Source organism: Ailuropoda melanoleuca, chromosome 4 (assembly GCF_002007445.2).
Source record: "Ailuropoda melanoleuca isolate Jingjing chromosome 4, ASM200744v2, whole genome shotgun sequence".
In the NCBI taxonomy this organism is placed as follows: domain Eukaryota; kingdom Metazoa; phylum Chordata; class Mammalia; order Carnivora; family Ursidae; genus Ailuropoda; species Ailuropoda melanoleuca.
This window is the reverse complement of record NC_048221.1, coordinates 78,669,428-78,688,392: the sequence shown is the minus strand read 5'-3', so window position 1 is coordinate 78,688,392 and position 18,965 is coordinate 78,669,428. Positions and strand designations below refer to the sequence as shown.

The 18,965-nt window shown below is 38.2% G+C and overlaps 2 protein-coding genes across 16 annotated transcripts in view; one reads left to right on the top strand and one right to left on the bottom strand.

The window, feature by feature from the left end:
* Positions 1–9,687, bottom strand: part of ERLEC1 (endoplasmic reticulum lectin 1) — a 40,180-nt gene extending 30,493 nt beyond the window's left edge. Inside the window, exons 1-5 of one of the 2 annotated variants that reach the window (XM_034659127.1) lie at positions 9,330–9,687; positions 2,214–2,318; positions 991–1,071; positions 343–420; positions 139–202 (exon numbers count right to left, since the gene is read on the bottom strand). In XM_034659127.1, the coding sequence (XP_034515018.1) occupies positions 139–202; positions 343–420; positions 991–1,071; positions 2,214–2,318; positions 9,330–9,539 (538 nt within the window). In that variant the 5' untranslated portion in view covers positions 9,540–9,687. The remainder of the gene's footprint in view (positions 1–138; positions 203–342; positions 421–990; positions 1,072–2,213; positions 2,319–9,329) is intronic. The other variant, XM_002914051.4, reaches the window with a different exon arrangement.
* Positions 9,688–9,732: 45 nt separating this feature from the next.
* ASB3 (ankyrin repeat and SOCS box containing 3) overlaps positions 9,733–18,965 on the top strand; it is a 171,753-nt gene continuing 162,520 nt past the window's right edge. For 12 of the 14 annotated variants that reach the window (XR_004624890.1, XR_004624887.1, XR_004624888.1 and 9 more), the window contains exon 1: positions 9,733–9,864. The gene's annotated coding sequence lies outside the window, so the exon portion shown is untranslated. Of the gene's footprint in view, positions 9,966–18,965 lie in introns of all 14 variants that reach the window. The other 2 variants (XM_019792914.2, XM_034659128.1) reach the window with 2 other exon arrangements.

Here is an 18,965-nt window from a genome sequence, read left to right as displayed (position 1 = left end):
TCCAAGGGATTGCTCAGAAATTTATGTTAGTGTTTTAAAATGCATACAGTCTCCTGTAAGATCTTTTAAATTCTAATTTGAACATATACTTTCAACCAAATTCCAGCATTACTATTAAATCACTCCATAGAAACAAACCTTTTTCAGATAGAAGGTTCTTGGCCAACATATTCCCAAGGTAGTACTCGTGAATATTTACTTTCTGTATTGGAATAAAATAAAAATATAGTAAGTATCTTGCAAATACCAAGAATAAAACTTTAAAATCATCAAACTCATTATTAAAGTTCTCATTTTATAATGTTCCATACTCCATACTTTGTATTTTGAAGAAAAACAGACCTGACCACTTTCTTTCTCTTCATGGTATTGTCGAATGTGTTTTCCGTGACATACTTCATAAGTCCAGTAAGACTCAATCTAAGAAAAAAGGATGTATTTAAACACACAAAAGCCATGTAACTCTGAATTACTTTTTGATATTTTATGTAGTTGAGTAGATTTCCCTCAAGATTTAGAGTAAGCGTTCATGAAACATTATTATGCCTCAGAAAAATATGAAATTTCTGAAGCCTAGTCACTGTTTTCACTAATTAGCTGTTTGTGAAAATTCTGTGAAGAAAACAGGTCTAGACTACACTTGGGATCTGTAGTAACCACCTGGCTTAGGAACCATTTTATACATCTAAAAAATAACAATTAGCATTTTTTATTAAAATTGTATATAAGGAAACTTTCTTTTGATCTGAAAAACATTCAGAACAATTTGGGAAGTGATATTATTTGAAACTGGTGTTACTGGGTGTTTGCTGCATCTACTATATAGGAATTTAAATGAGCAAAATACTGTTAAGCAATAGCTTTGATTTACAATTAACTTAAAATCTGATACAACATAATAAAGTAAAAAGAAAAGCAGAATTATTTTCAAGGGTCTACTGGCTATTGGAAAGTTATTTTCTACTTATTAAGTGAACATAAAATACATACTCTGTAGGAACAACTGCTTTGTTTGAATAGTGGCTCCAATAGCTCTCTTGGATTAGGGCCTTTATAATCCTTTTCTTCTTCCTATGAAAGAACTAGGATTTAATACTTACACAATTATTCTAGAACTTCACCCAACTCTGCTGTCTGGGTATTAACTCACTGTTCAAATCACAAATGCTTGGAAATAAAAGGGGAAAAAAGTCAAAACTTTTAAAAAGATCCTATGGTTTGCCACTTCTTTCATAAGAATTGAAGTATAAAATATGGAGCCATAGAATAATCTTCCATTCTTCTCTTAAAAAATGGTTTGAGTATCAGTTTCCTGAACAATTCTTATAAACCTATTTCAGAAGTTTTAAATACTTGCATCTGAACAAATTCAAACTATGATAGCCTCAGAATAGTTGAATCTCATAGAAGGTATGGAAAAGTTTTAAGGTACATCCCCGTTTCCTATATATTTTTACATTTCAGACTTGAATGCCACATGCATATGCGTATGATTGCACACATGTGTATTTGTGTCTTAAGAAGGTTTAAAACAAAATGAAACAGAGAGCTGTCTTTCACAGATTTCAAATCTGAACAAAACCTAAGAAAGCACTCACTGAGTCTACAATATTTCCATTTTACAGACTGTGAAAGCATTACATAATTAGCTCAATAAATTTATTGAGTGGAAGAACGGAGTTTCAAATTTGTTCAAGGTTCCACAGCTCACTGTAGCCTATACCTCAGCCTCCTGGCTCCTAGGCTGGTGTCCTTTTCATTTTACCATGCTGACTCTCCTGTTTCATCTTGAAAGAAGTCATTGCCTTGAAGGATGGATAAGAGGCAGTTAGGGCATTTCCGGATGAAGAAATGGGTATGAGCTAAGGTAGGGAAAAAGCATAGGTACCTACAGATTTATTATTAGAAATTCTTTATAAAAAAAGTCACATATACATTTAAAAATTATATCCTGTTTCAAAACCCTCATTTCTATAAAAGAAAGCAAGCGTGGAATTCAATTTTCATTAAAACTATGAATAACTGGTTGCTAATTTTCCAAGTTGAACTGTAAAATAAAAGAATTCAAGAATAATAAAAGTGATTACTACTTTTATGATAAACAGTGTTATTGAGAAACTTGTCATTCAGTTTTATTTTAAAGTATGTGTTTGCAATGTTTTAAATACATATTTTTGGTGACAGGGATTATTGATATATTTATAAAAAGTTACCTCATCCCCACTTGTCACAAGGGGCAGAATGCATTTATATTTTTCTTTATGTGTAGTTGTCATGATGACATAATTATCTTCTTTATACAAAACTCCAGTTGTAGGCTAGAAATAGAACAAAAAATACACATTTTTTTTTTTTTTGGTTAAGTTGTATTATAGTGACTAAATTACAGTCTTAGGTCAAAGTAATTCATCATGTCAACAGAGGATTTTTAAACATATTTCCAAGGCAGGGGAAAAGATTCTACGTATTAAGATCAAAATGAGGATGACAAACTTTATCCTGGTGTTATAACAGGAAAAAAATGAACACAAATGAAATTTGGAATATAAAGAAAAAAGTAATAAAACAGACTGAAGTTAAAATAGGGATTTAAAAGCATTAAGAGGTGGGGCCACCTGGGTGGCACAGTGGGTTAAGCATCTGACTCTTGGTTTCGGCTTAGGGTGGTGAGATCGAGCCCTGCAAAGGGCTCCATGCTCAGCTCGGTCTGCATGGGTTTCTCTTCCTCTCCCTCTGCCCCCCTGCCCTCCCCATTCTCTCTCTCAAATAATAAATAAATCTTCCAAAAAAAAAAAAAGCATTAAGAGGCAATGAACGTTCATAGATACACCTTTACTGAATACTTATTACTCCTACTAACAATTACCACCTATATGTGAGAATCTATAGCACTTTACAGATGTACTCTCAATTCTATTGCATTGGATACCTGAACATAATAATAGTGCATTATTTTTCATATTTGGATAAATGACTTATAAAAGAAAAATCCCTCAGGGCGCCTGAGTGGCTCAATCGGTTAAGCGTCTGCCTTCAGTTCAGGTCACAATCCTAGGGTCCTGGGATGGAGATCCACATCGGGCTTCCTGCTCAGTGAAGAGTCTACTCCTTCTCCCTTTCCGTCTGCCTCTCTCCCTGGCTTATGCTTTCTCTCTCAAATAAATTCTTTAAAAAAAGTAAAATGAAAAAGAAAATTCCTAAGGATCCTCTCTGTTGACTTAACTTTTTTTTTTAGTATACCTCCTAAAGATGTAAACTTTTTATACAGAGTTTGCTGAAGAGTCAGCAAACTCTTTCTGTAAAGGGCCAGGTAGTAAATATTTTAGGCTTTGTGGGCCATATGATCTCTGTTGCAACTACTCAACTACTCATTGTAGTAAGGCATTATATAGGCAATAGGAAAATGAACAGGTATGGCTGTGCCCTGAAAAAACATTATTTACAAAAAGAGGTGGTTGGCCAACCCAAAGGTGTAGTTTGCCAATTCCTAGTATGTATCAACAAAACTATCTTTAAAGCTTTCTACAATATAAAACCAAACAAATTTACAAACCAAATATGAACCAACATAATTCAAATGAACATTTCATTTAATATTACTCCTATTTTTAACTAAAAAGAAGTCTTTGCTTTGTGATAGCAGATGTGTCACTAAATACTAAGACAGAGGTTTTCATGTTCTATGATATGTGTTCTGTGGTAATTCAACTCTTCTCATCTTGTGATACTGTGAAACCACTATACTATTTGGCTATCCCTCATGAGGAAAGAACTACTCTTACTAAGTAACTGTTCTTTTCTCAACTTAACAAGAAGGACTCATAACCATAATAAAACAAGTACTACTTGATCCAATGTCATCTTACACACAAATGCAAATTAGGGCAATGTTTTTCCACTACAATAAAACAAAACCAAAACTCGTAGTAAATACAAGCTGTATTAGCTGTATTGCAGTTTTAAGTCCTTAACATTTTTTAACTCAACGATCTTCAAAAAAACATTCTACCCATCTTCAGAAAAGGAAATTGAAACCCAGAGCTTAAATAATCTGTACAAGGTGGGGCGCCTGGGTGGCTCAGTCAGCTAAGGGTCTGCCTTCAGCTCAGGTCATGATCCCAGGGTCCTAGGGTAGAACCCCTCATCAGGGTACCTGCTCAGCAGGGAGCCTGCTTTTTCCTCTGCCTCTGCTGCTCCCCCTGCTTGTGTTCTCTCTCTCTTGCTCACTCACTCTCTCTCTTTCGAATAAATATATAAAATCTTAAANTCTGCCTCTGCTGCTCCCCCTGCTTGTGTTCTCTCTCTCTTGCTCACTCACTCTCTCTCTTTCGAATAAATATATAAAATCTTAAAAATTTTTTTTTTTAAAGATTTTATTTATTTATTCGACAGAGATAGAGACAGCCAGAGAGAGAGGGAACACAAGCAGGGGGAGTGGGAGAGGAAGAAGCAGGCTCATAGCTGAAGAGCCTGATGTGGGGCTCGACCCCATAACGCCAGGATCACGCCCTGAGCCGAAGGCAGACGCTTAACCGCTCTGCCACCCAGGCGCCCCAAAAATTTTTTTTTGTACAAGGTAACAAAGCTAGTAAGTAGCACAGTACAGAGATGAACCCAAGCAGACTGGTTCCGTATTCTGTGTGCTCTTAACCGTTTTAACATATTTGAATCAGCTTTTGTTTACATTTTTTCAGATTACTATATAGGCTCCTGGATTATGATGAAGGATTCTTATTTAAAAGACCATTATAAGTGAAGAGGGGAACCAGAGAGATTTGAAAGTGAGAGCTGCAAAACCAAATTAATGAAAAAGGGATCCTTAGAAACATTTCTTTAGTTGTGCCAACAAACTGCTCTAAGACATAACATTTATAATGCCTTTCGACATTTTTCAGATATATGCAGAATGTATGCAGAGTTGTTCAAAGCAAGACTCACATTTGCTTAGCAATGGCTGGCCTGAAGTCCTGTCAAATCATTCCTGTACTTAGTGAAGGCAACCAGTAGTATACGACTTAAGTGTATTTACCTCTATTTGTAAAGTACCCGTAACTCTAATGTTCGGAATTGAATTCCACAGCAATACTGACTTACTTACTGAAACATTCACCATAATGCCAACAATGGAAAAGGAATTGCTTACTTGGAACCACAGCAAAGAAAGAAAGACAATCCTTTCTGTGTAATAAAAACCACTCTTGGGGCTTTATGTTTATATGGTAAGAAATTCATTCCTCCTGGAAAAGGACTTCGGCTACCTCCATTTTGACCTCAAACTTTCTAGTTGGGTTCTTCCTTCCACCTTGTCTCTCGGTTCAGACCAGAAGATCCCGCGGGGCAAAGCATCTCCAGATGGAACCAAAACTACCCCTCAAGCAAAAACGACTGCCCGAGCCAGCAAAGACACTTCCCCATGCCTGACTCCAAGATAAGGTTTGATTAGACCTTCAATGCCTCCCTGAACATACTTAACCCACCTTCGCCCCATTTTTTTCCTATATAAACCTGGAAGTATTTTCAGCACTTTGGAGACAGTCTTTGAGCTGCCAATCTGCTGTCTTCTGGGTGCCGACCTCACTGAAATTAAATCCTTTCCTGTTTCACCACCATCCATTTCTGAGTTTGGGTTTTGTCTGCTCAGAGTGGCTGAACCTCGTCTGTTTGGAATCCCCAGACCCAGGTGCTTTTGCACCCCTGTGCCCTGGCTATACTGTCTACTATTTTAAGGTCTAGGTAAGGGGTAATAAGAAATAAAAGCCATCGCTTATTTGAAGATGCAAAGATTTGTCTTTCATTAGTTTTGCAAGGATTGCTTTCCTCTTCAATAAAACAGATCAAGTAACAATTCCTCTATCTGAAAACTGCTGAAATAGTGAGTCCTTTTTGGGATCACAAAGTAAAAATTTTAACAAATTTTACCCTTTTTCATAACAGAAATTACTGGGAAAAAGTTAACCTTATCTCGTTTTCTAAGTTAAAAAAACTTTTTTGATCTGCTACTAAAAATGTTTCCTTTTGATTTAGTTAAAGTTCTTTAGGAACATGAAATATAATAAATTCTGACTGTACAGAATTGCAGATAGTGTAAAAAAGTTGTTCCATATAATACCTTAATGTATTTTCAATGTAAGAGGTCCTATTAGTGATTTGATAAAAATGAGATCTTAATATAATGAAACTAATCCAAGGGGGTATGGTACTTTAAGGGTAAGGAACTTAAAAAATACGTTGGCAGGGGAGAGATTACTAATGTTTGACAAGAGTCTGGAAGAATTAAGATAGCGGATGAGAGACAAGAGAAAAGCTGTAAAATAAACTCATAGTGTTTGGGATAAGTTGTTTTTGTTTGTTTGTTTGTTTTAAAGTAGGCTTAGAGCCCAACAGAAGGCCTGAACTCATGACCCTGACATCAAGACCTGAACTGAGATGAAGACTCCGAGGCTTAATTGACTGAGCTATCCCAGTAACCCTGTGGGAAGTTTTTGAGTGGGAATACATTTCCAAAGGAAGTAAAGAGAAAACTGGACTTATTCTGTGGTTTTACTTTGGTGAAATCTGTGAACTCTGTGAAATAATGAATAGTTGAATAGTTTAATGCCACAGAGATGGTATTTCAGAAGAAAAATACATACACACAAAAAAATTGAATGCTAAAACCAGTAAACAAAGAATATCATAGTCATTAATTAACATAAACATTAAAAAAATACACAGTTTTTGTGCTTAATAACTTTTCTAAGTAACTTTGAAAGCAAGAAGATTATATTTTGTTTTGATATATCTGAATGGGGAGATAATTTAAAGCAGAGAATTTTACACCAAAAAAAAAAAAAAATTCACATCTTCCAATCTAGGCTCTTCCAATTTCAGACAGTGGAGAGATAAAGGCCCTTATCCTAGTTCATACAGCTGCTTAGTTATATATGTCCAACCAACTGGCCCGTAAAAGAAAATGACAGTGCCAGGTGAGGAGGGCTGTAGTGTCAATTACATAAAGTAGGGAAGGGAAGCCTTATAAAGAGTACTAAAAAAAAATCCAAAAGCCAATGATAAAGACTCTTACAGTTTATTTTTGCATGAGGGCCACAGACCTTTTGCCAACTCACAGAAAAATCTTTAGATTTTCCTCAAGATAACTTAAAAAAAATTTTTTTTAAAAGATTTTATTTATTTATTTGTCAGAGAAAAAGAGAGAGAGGGCGCACAAGCAGGGGGAGCAGCAGGCAGAGGAATGAGCAGGCTCCCTGCTGAGCAAGGAGCCTGATATGGATGTAGGGTTCAATCCCAGGCCCTGAGATCATCACCTGAGCCGAAGGCAGACTGAGCCACCCTGGTGTCCTCCAAAATAACTTAAAAAAAAAAAAGAAAAAAAAACTTCAGATGTGCCCATCTTAGATTATGTTACACTGCCAAAGAGAATTAAAAATTAAAATAAAATTGACAGGTATGTGAAAGGTTAGTACAGGATACACTTAAGACAGATCTTCCATAAACTCTTTTTAGCCAGCAAACACCAGTGCCAGAAAGAAAACAGAATAACAATTTGGTAGTAACCTCTAAAAACGCCAGTTTTAGTTATCGACTTATGAGTCAGGAAGTTTTCAGGGCTGCATATCAGCATGTGATTTTTAAATAAAAAACAGACAAGCAAACAAACAGTCAGTTAAGTGTCCGACTTCAGCTCAGGTCAAGATCTTGGGGTCCTGGGATCGAGCCCCAAGTTGGGCTCCCCGCTCAGCGGAGAGTCTGCTTGTCTCTTTGCTGTCTGCCCCTCCCCCTGCTTGTGCTCTCTGCGCCTCTCTCTCAAATAAGTAAATAAAATCTTAAAAAAAAAAAAAAACCTCAACAGGTGCAAGAGTAAAATACTTTAATAACCACATTCTGTAACACTTCTCATGTTTATTCTGTGCGGTCTTTTGAAACGGTAACACAGGTTGGACTAAATTATTCTCACTTCAAGACTGCTAAAGTTATATCTCACTTATAAAAAACTTTTACATAAGTATTTTATTTAGTTTTTTTAAAAAGATTTTATTTATTTGAGAGAGAGAGAGATGAGCAGTGGGGAAGAGCAGAGGGAGAAGAGAAACAGAGCAGAGAGCCAGACTCGGGACTTGATCCCAGCTGAAGGAAGATGCTTAACCAACCGAGCCACGCAGGCACCCTCTAAATATTTTAATACAACAATATTTCATGGCATTAATACAAAGATAAACCTGGCTTCTCAGAGAAATATTTACTTAATGTTGAGAACCACTGAACTACCAGAATAGGAGAACTGAAAAGAGGGGTGGAGAAACAAACAAGTGTGAAATATTTGCAAAAACTAATATTTGTAAAAAGAAAGCTGTTGTGGTAACCATAATGTCTGTTACCCTGGTAAATCTTTCTTTGACATCATGCCATCACTTGTTCTTGTTTCAATGAAGTAGTAATAGAACAATACGGTAATAGAACAAAACAGTCATCCCAAATGGAATGACTGCAGGTAACTGGAATAAGAATTTTAAAAAAGCTTTTGTATTTTCCAAGACTTCAATTTGAAATAAATTAATTAATTACTACACGGTAAGCATGTTAAGTGTTTTATTGGCCTACAGTGGTAGGAAGACTTTTCAGCAGAGTACTCCCCAAAGACAGGAGAACCACAAATTTTCATTACTGTGAAGTTATAAAAATGTTCATCACTCTAAGAAAACTGATCACAGAATCTCATGCTCTAAATAACAGTCGTTAATACATCAGCACTGTAAAGGTTATTCTGAATAGAATGTCATTAACATCTCAAAGGCCAAATAATTCTCTAGGCAACAACTTTGATGGAAGAGCTGTGAGTCTGTACATATGCACGTGTGTGTATACAAGACAGAAATAACTAGTAGGAGAGAAGGAACTCGTATCTGCAGTACCACCGGTTGTGTGGGTAGGGTGGCAATATTGAAAGAGAGAAGGCGGCTGGTGGAGGAAGAACTGCAGCTGACTTTTTAAGAGAAGATAAAATACCTGTGCCTGACGTGATTCTAAGAAAGCTTCTTCCACGGGGTGGGAGTGTTGATAAGCAAGGTCTAATGAGACAGATTTAAAATGGGAAGAGCAGGTGACCTCTGCATCCTCTATGCTTAGCATGGACGGCACAACACACAATGTGTTCGCTAAACACTTGCTGTATGAATGAATGAATGCAAAGTAAATGAACGTTTGTATTAGGAAAGCAGGCATCCCCTTGCAGAGGTGGTTCTAGAGTAAAAAAGCGCAGGTACCGAGGGAAAGGGGCAAACCCTAGCGCTAGGAGGGAGAGAGAAGGCTACAGGACTCGCGAGGGCACTGACCAGAGAGAACTCGGTGCCGGGCCAGTTGACTCGGAAAGGGATGTCATCGCTGAGCTGGGGGAGCGCTCGGCCGCCGCCGGACGCCTCTAGGAGGCCGCAGAGGACCAGTAACACCGGCCCGCCTGGGACCAGACTACGCGCGCCGCCTCCTCCTTCCTCCATCCTCCGCTGCCGATTTCTCCAGCCGCCGCCACAACCTCCTCTGCCCATACAGGAGAGGAGGGGGAGGAGGAGGAGGCGGCGGGACTACTAAGCACCCAGGCAGCCCGGGGCCCAACCGCCGCCACGTCTCCTTCCGGAGAGCCGGGCAACGCCACCTCCGCCCCCTTCGGCCTCCCGCCACCGTTTCCGGGGCAGGCGGCATATCAACATCCGGGGCCATCAAGCCGTCCGCCTACGGAAGCCGGGACGCAGGTCGGCCGTCTCGAGCTGGGAGGAGGGGAGGAATCGAACGTCGCGGCCTCCCGGGAGCGGACTCGGAAGACCTGGCCTCAGACTAGGCCCTTCTGCGCAGAAGTGACGGTACCGAGAGTCGGTGAGTCCGGGAGGTGGCGGCCGCTCCCTCCTGCCACCGCGCGGCTCTCTAGCGGGTGGGCGGCGGCTTGGTCCGCACTGGAGCGGGAAGAGCGTGAACCGGTGGGTGTAGTCATTAGATGTCAGAATTCGTGGTGGCGATGAAAAATGAGAAGTGGCGGTGTTCCTGACTTAGCTACCCTCCAGCTGCTTTTCTTTCTCCTTTTTTCCGCACGTAGCATCTGTACACTTCGTCTTTCCCGCTTTAAGCTTCTCTCCGCCTCTTCTCCTGTGGGTTGTGGTCATCTCAGTTTCTTGCAGCCATTGACTTAACACAGGGCGATTTGCTCGGTCTCTGTAGCGCTAGTTTAGGGGATACCCGAGCTGAGGAATCCTGTCGTACCCCAGTGTAAGAACGCTATGATTCTCTGAGGTTGGTATGGAAGGAGACTCCTCGTGGAGAGGGCAGCTAGACATCACAGGCCTCCGTTTTCACCCGTGCGGCTTCTCCTTCATCCCAGAGTTGACATATTGGGTTATTTTTATCAGGGAAGCTGGTAAATTCCTTATGTGAGGTTATGAACTCACCTGAGGTTAAGACACGTCTGACTGCGTTAAAAATAAGACGAAAAATTTTAAATTGCCCTCCCTCTCTTTTAAAAAATGCCATTGTTTTCATTTCCAGTATAATGGGATGTGCGATGGTAGCCATAGAGCACCTAGAATTGCCTTTCTGGATGTGGGTAAAGCTGGACTCTCCCCTAACTCCTCGAATTTGAACCAAATCAAAAAGCAGGAAGGGCAGACTTATTTTTCATCTTAAAAGTTTCCTTTTTTAAAAAATATAAGGAATCCACAGTTTCAAAGAAAATTACTTCGGGGTCCAGAATTGAGGTGTTGTTTATTAATTTGTATAGTACTTACTAGTGCTTAATATGTGCAAGACCAGTGGGTTTGGTAAAACGGCAAATAAGTGGGTTTCTGCCCTTTGTCCCTCTTGGTCTAGCAAGGGAGATTACACAAATAATTGCAACCTATTGTGGTAATAAAATAGTAGTTAACATTTATTTAGCATTTATTGTGTACTAGGCCCTAGTTTAAATACTTTATATATATTATGAAGCAGGTACTGTATATTATAGAGTAGAGGGGTGTAAAAATGGAGATACAAAGAAGGAAGTGAGGAACTCTAGGGTTGGACAGTAAAGGCTTTCCAAGAGAGGTGACATTCGAACTGGGGTTTTAAGGATTTACAGGAGTTCAGGCAGATTGAGAAGTGCATTTCAAGCATAATTCTTCTTGATGATCCATTAGGACTTTTTGGTGGAGTCAGAGGACAAGATAGGATGGAATCATCAGCAGAAGATTGGTACCATAGAGGAACAGAAGCAGTCAGGTCAGGGAAGGTTGCATATGTTCTGCAGAAGTGTTTGAGCTTTATCTAATAGGTCAGAGTTATTGCAGACTTTTTGCATTGGAATCATCTGATGTGACCCCTGTTTCTCAAGTATGCAAAGATTAATTCCAAATGGATTAAAGATTTAAATGAATCGCACACAAAAAAGAGAAAAAAATACAAGAAAATTTAGGGGTATAATTAATCTTTGTGAGTAAAATAGGAAATCTTTATGTCATGAAAGAAAAAGCCATATTTGAATAAATAAAAATGACAAATACTTGTAAGGAGCTGGTTTAGTCTCTGGGGCTATAATAATGGAATCTGGCTCAATAAATCTGACTTATGTTCAAATAAGTGGGGTACTTAAATAACAAATAAGATAGTTTTTGGTACTGACAAATGCTGTTTAGAAACTTGGGTTGTATGAAAGAGAATACCTCTGATATGTGCTGCTTAGGTAGATGATAAGAGTAAACTTCTGTGAGGAAGTAACACTTGAGTAGTGACTTGAAATGATGACGAAGAAGTCACACCGAAATTTCTAGGCAGAGGTCCTGCGGCAGGGATGAGTGTGGTGTGTTTGAGGGACAGAAGGAAGGCCTGTTTGGCTAGAGTGTAAGAGGGATGTGGTAGGAAATGATGTTTGAGAGGCGGGAAGAGGCCAGCTGGACCAGACCTTTAGGCAGGAGAGTAATAGGGCCTGATGCATATTCGTGAAGACCATTATGGCTGTTGTGTGGAAAATTGGCTATAGGGGATGTTATGGGCTAAATTGTGTTCCCCAAAAGATATGTTGAAGTCCTAACCCCTGGACCCTTGTGAGTGTGAATTTATTTGGAAATAGGGTCTTTGTAGATGTAATCAAGTTAAGATGAGGTCATATTGAATTAGGGTGGGTCCTAGTATGGACACAGACAAGACATACAGAGAGCATACTATGTGAATGGAGGGAGAGATTGGAGTATGCATCTGCAAGCTAGGGAACACTGAAGATTGCCAGCAACCACCACCAGTTAGGAAGAGGTAAGGAAGGATCCTTCCCAAGGGATTTCAGAGAGATCATCATCCTGCTGACACCTTAATTTCAGACTTAACCCCTAGAACTGTGAAACAGTACATTTCTGTTGTCTTAATCTGTCTGGTTTGTATTAATTTGTTTTGGCAGCCATAGGAAACTAATACAGGAGGCAAGGGTGGCAGCAGGGAGACCAGTTAGGAAGCCTGTAGCAATGGGGAATGGAGAGAAGCGGCCTGCTTTGGAATACATTTTTCAGTAGAGCATCTTGAACTTGCTGGTGGATTAGATGTGGCATGTTCTTCCAAAGATGACTTGATGATGTCTAGATCTTTTTTATGAGGAACTGGTGGTGCAGTTTATGGAAAGAGGGAGGAACAGAATGTGGACTGGTGGGAACCCTGTGTTTTTGTTTGTTCTACTTTTTATTTTGAAATAATTTCAGATTTACATAAAAGTTGGAGGAATCGAACCCAGATTCCTCAGTTGTTAACATTTTACTGAGTATGTGTTTTGATTACAATAACAATAATTTCTGGATCAAGAGGTCTGTTTTGGACATGTTAAGTTATAGAGATTGACATCCAAGTGGAGCTAACAAGTTGGGTAAATAAGTCTGAAGCTCAGTGGGGAGGTCAGGGCTGGTGTTATAAATACCATTGTTATCAGCATATAGAGGTTATGTGAAAGGTTAACATGCAGGTTAAAGCCTTCGTTTTGGCTGAGGACATCTCTGGAATATAAATGAGGATAACTAAGGGAAGAAAAGGTCATTGCGCCATTAAATACCGAACAGCATTGAAGAGTTAACAAAATGGCCTGGAAGGTGTGCCCATTAACACAGAAAGAAAGTCAGTGAACTGAGATGTGAAGAAAGTCAAGGGAAAGAAGTGTTTTAAAGAGGGATTAATCAACTAGCTGAGTCAAATAAATGCTGCTGAGGGGTTGTAATAAGTTGAGGATAAGGTCGTAACCACTGGATTTGGCAGTGTGGAGGACAAGTAAAGGGAAAAAAGGCTTGACTGGATTGGATTGAAGTGGAGGGCTTGCTAAGTTATACATTAAATCGAAAACAATGTGTTTTTGCATTTTAGCAGATTATAGTCCAGAGTTTGTCAGCCTTGGCACTATTGAGATTTGGGCCAGATGATCCTATGTTGTGAGGGGCTGTGTTGGGCATTGTATGATGTTTAGTAGTATCCTTGGCTTGTGTCCACTAAATGCTAGTAACAATCCCTCCCCGTTCAGTAGTGACAACCAAAAATGTCTGCAGATACTGCCAAATGTCCCTTGGCAGGCAAAATGGCCCATGGTTGAGAACCACCGGTTTAGACTCTTAAATGAAAACCGTGAATATTCATGATAAATTTTTAGGTGATAGCTCACTGATTGAGAAGATATTTAGGGGCAAGCCGGGGACCTTTCTAGCACTCCAAAAAATTGGCAATATAATGAATACCTACTTTGCTTATAATACCAGATGGTCCTGTTTGTATTTTTTTTTTAAAGATTTTATTTATTTATTCGACAGAGATAGAGACAGCCAGCGAGAGGGGGAACACAAGCAGGGGGAGTGGGAGAGGAAGAAGCAGGCTCATAGCAGAGGAGCCCGATGTGGGACTCGATCCCATAACGCCCGGGATCACACCCTGAGCTGAAGGCAGACGCTTAACCGCTGTGCCACCCAGGCGCCCCTGTATTGTATTTTTGATGATTCATAAGACATTTAATCTTACCTTGTACTCATGTTATTATTATGCACATTGGTTATCATCATGGAGGATTTGGATATAGATATGGAGTAGAGATCACATTTTTTAGTAAGATAGGAAATCCAGATACTATAAAAGGGAAAGATAGACCTGCTTTAATAAATATTTTAAAATTAATAATTTCTGTTAAAATTAAAAATGTGTAAACCTTTGGCCTAGTGATTTTACTTTTTGGATTTGCCGTGATACATAAGAATGTAGGTACAAAGATATTCATTGTGTCATATCTGTAGTGGCAAAAAAAAAAAACCCCTCTGGATATCTGATTTTCCAACAATAAGGCTATGGCTGAATAAATAATTATATACAAACTGTGCAACTGAATAGTGAGGTGATTAGGAGCAGAGGCTTAGGCGTTAGGCCAGTCAGATTCTGATCCCAGCTCTACCACCTAACCACATGTCTGACGTTGGGAATGTTACTTAACCTCTTTAGAGCTCAGTTTTCTTATCCTTCAAATGGAGAAAATAACAAATGGTAAAATGTAAGAACTAAAAATGATTCAGTTTCTTTATTCATGTACAATTATTGTGTCTAAGCACTATTTTAAGCAATTAATAGATATAAACTTATTTAATTGATTCAGCCCACATAATAACCCAAAAGGTAGGTTTTATTGTTTTCCCCATTTTACTGAAGAGGAAACTGAGATACAAGTTAAAACAATATTCTAATATAATTCACATACACATAAAGTTAATATATTTATGCCACACTCTATAAAGTATGGAGCAAAAAAGTATCCAAATTTTTATGAATGACAAATGAGAACCAAACAGTTGGGCTTTGAGTTAAAAGTTTCCCAAAATCTCTCTTTTTTTTTTTAAAGATTTTATTTATTTATGCAACAGAGACAGAGATAGAGACAGCCAGCGAGAGAGGAAGCACAAGCAGGGGGAGTGGGAGAGGAAGAAGCAGACTCATAGCGGAGGAGCCTGATTTGGGGCTCGATCTCATAACGCCAGGATCACTCCCTGAGCCGAAGGCAGATGCTTAACGACTGCGCCACCCAGGCGCCCCGCAAAATCTCTTTATTGTTTCTCATTTAGACATAGAAAGGGCAAAACCAGTAAAAACAAAGCTATTTGCTCAACTGAACAGCTGGTGTGCAGTCTGAGGTTGTGTAGCACTAATTACTCCAGAGGCTGCCTAAGAACATAATTGTCCTTTTCTTTTCATTTCCACTACTGATTTTTTCCCCCTCCAAGTCCTCCTTTGAATATAATTTACTCTGCAGTAATAAGAAAGAAGACATAAGAGAACTGGGATGCACATTTTGGGAAAAATAAAGGAAAAGAAAAGCTTTTGGCCTTCAGACATTTTTGGTTAAAATATAACACAAACACAGGTGACAGAATGCCAGCAAATATACAGGTGCACATGTGAATATTGTATTTGTTTCTTAGGTACAGGGGGACAAAAGGAGAGTGGACGTTTGATTTCAAACCAGGCTAGCATGATTCTTTTTTTTAATCCCATGCTTTATATTTTTAAGTTTTTGCAAAGAATTTTCTACAAGAATGAATTTTTAAAATCAAAGTATACCACAACAACGGTGTACAACAATACATATGTTGTATTCTTGCCAAACCTAAGAAAGTAATCAAATCCCAAATGTGGCATCTTGTACAGGACCACTGGCCTGGACATTGAAAAAAGTCAGTGACTAAGAAAAGGAGGCTCCTATATAACCTAAGACGTATACTACTCTTGCACCTTGGAAAAATACCAGTAATTTCAATTTTTACAATTTATTTACCCTTTTTCCCTTTCAGTGTCCAATCAGAGTCATGCCTTGCATTCAATTGTTGTCTTAAAGTCTCTTTTAAGCTATAACAATCCCCTTTTGCCATCTCTTTTAAAGCTCACTATTATTTTTTTGTACTACTAAGAAAGTAACTGCTTCCAGTTAAACTTATGACAGGCTAGTGAGTATGAGATGAGACTCCTCTCAATTTCAGAAGTCATAAAATGAGATAAATGTATTAATGAAATATAGCAAATTGCCAAAGGCATCACACTGGTAAGCAATGGGACTGGATATCAGACTACAAGCAGTCTGGCTCCTGAACCCATTCTTTTGGCCACAGTGTTATTGTTTTGTTATCAATGAATTATTACATGTAAGGTGGGTTTTTTTTTTTTTTAGCGTAATGCCTCCTATATATTAAGTATGTAATATGTGTTAGCTTTTATTATCATTTTCAGTACTTCTGCAATCTACTGTTACTACATGTTTATAATATCTACATTCTGTGACTTTATTCTCATCTTCTGTGCTTTGTTTATGGGTTGATTCTTAAATATTGAAAACCTACAAACTGTTTAAATATTATAATTATGCAAGTACTATTCACTTTAAAAACCCAGAGGTGTAATTGAAACTGCAGAGAAGGTAATGTAAGTGTATTAATCCTCTGCCACTTAAAGTGTCCTATTATCTTCTTAATAATACTGCTCTATTTGCTAAAATGAATTAATTTTGGTCTTAAAGATACATTGAGCTCTCAAACATTTACTTCTAATATATATTAGTTGCTTTCCAAGTCTGTAGCATATCTATATTCTGGGGTTTCACTCATCAGTCATCTGGGTCAAGACTACTTTTTGTGTTATTCCATGTCCTCCTTTATTTCAGATTTTTTTCTCCATGTCGTTGAAGTATAACTAATTTCAAATAGTATTTCCAGAAAGGATAAAAAGCAGGTAATTTAATTTTCAGAGGCCTCATATATCTGAAAATACAATTATATTGCCCTCTCATTTAATTGTTTGGGAATGTAATTCATAGTTCAAAATCATTTTGTTTTGCTCAAGAGTTGGAAGACATTGCTCCTTTGCCTCTTAGCCTCTAGTTCATTTGATGAGAAGCCTAATGCCAGTCTGGTTCTCTTTTTTCCAAAGTGATATGCTTTTTTATGTGGAAGATTTTATTAGACTCTTTTTCTTTATCATTGGTTTTATGATATTTTATGAGAATGTTTCTAGGTGTGGATCCTTTCTCATGTGTCCTTCATGGCAGCCATGAGTTCTGTTTGCTCACTTCTGGGAAATTTTCTTCTATTACTTCTCTCGCCATTTTCTCTGTTCTACTTGGAATTTTATTTAGAGAGATTCTTCCAAATTGAGAAAAAGGACAAAAAGAAAAAAAAAATTAAGTAATATGGAGGATCTATCCAAGATGTCCATTTCCCTGATTATCAGTTCTCCTTTTTAATTTCTTTTTTCAGACCTCAGAAAAGGTTATTTTTTTCTTCTATTCCCATAGTTCCCAGCTGCTCTTTTTTTTTTTTTTTTAATTCCATTGTAGTTAACAAATGGTTATATTTGTTTCAGGTGTACTGCAGTTGGTCTTTTTTTTTTTTTTTTAAGATTTATTTACTTTAGGGAGAGTGTGTGTGCGTGTGCATATGAGCAGGAGGAGAGGCAGAGGGAGAGAGAGAGAATCTCAGGCAGACTCCCTGCTGAGTGCAGAGCCTGAAGCAGGACTCGATCCCAAGACCCCAAGATCATGATCTGGGTGAAAACCAAGAGTCAGACATTTAACTGACTGAGCCACCTAAGCACCCCTGCAGGTGCTCTTTTTTTAATGGATGTAGTGCCTTCATGAATTTCTTTTAGGATATCACTTACAAATTTTAAACATTTATCTTCTGTTCCCAGAAATAGCTGTGTTTCCTTCAGGTCGGTTGTTTATTTTCATCTTTTTTCTTGTGCTTTTGCTTTCCTTAAAAAAATTTTTTTTTTTTTTTTAATGATTCTTGAGCACAGTATCAATTGTTGGGCCTCACTTTAGGGTCCATGGGTGAAATGCAGGAAAAGAACTGCATCCTCCTTTCCCTCAGTATGTCCAAAATAAGGAAGGTTTTGTTAGGGAGTATGAAGATGCTCTAATGCTTTCAGGGTAAATTGTTAAATTAAGAGAAACAAACATGGTTTTAGCTAGAAGCCAACACTGTTGCTGATATTTTTGTGTAAAGGAATGGAGTAAGAGGTTTGGGTTGGCTGTTCCATATACATCTTTTAATCATCCTAATTTCATTTATTTATTTGGTTTATTTATTTATTTATTTATAATCATCCAATTTTAATCCTACAGACTGTTTGTGCTCTCTCTTTGTTGTTTCCAGGTTTGGTACTTCTCCAGGCTCTGCTGGCAGGAATGTCTTCTCCATGGGTGTAGCCTTCTTGTGGGTGTGTGCATGTTTCTTCAAGGCTGCAGTTTTTCTGCACTGGCTTGATCCCCAAAATAATCCCATCTGTTTTTTCTCTTCTAGAATGAATTAATGCGTTTTAGAGGAATTTTGGTAGGAAGTGGAGGAAAACAATTGTCCTTTGTTTGTCTTATACAGAGTAGATAATTCATAGATTATTTGTTGAATAAATCAGTTAATGCTGTTGAGAAAATTGGACAAAGCAAACTGTTGTTTAAATTTAAAAAATTATGACTGTAGGGTATGGGTAATTAAATGAATCCTTTTTCTTTTATCATTTTTTAAAAAAGATTTTATTCATTTATTTGACAGAGAGACAGCCAGTGAGAGAGGGAACACAAGCAGGGGGAGTGGGAGAGGAAGAAGCAGGCTCCCAGTGGCGCCCCATTTTTATCATATTTTTTTATCCTTTTAATTTATCCTGTTTCGGGAAAGAATCTTATTGAGGTTAAAACTTACCAGGGGAGGGGCGCCTGGGTGCCTCAGTCATTAAGCGCCTGCCTTTGGCTCAGGGCCTGATTGGGATCGAGCCCCTCCCCGCAGAGCTGGGAGCCTGCTTCTTCCTCTCCCACTCCCCCTGCTTGTGTTCCCTCTCTCGCTAGCTGTCTCTCTCTCTGTCAAATAAATAAATAAAATCTTAAAAAACTTACCAGTGGAGGTACAAAATGAGAAAGCTGCCTTCTCTCACAATTTTTTTTTTTTTTAAATTAAGAGCCTTAATTC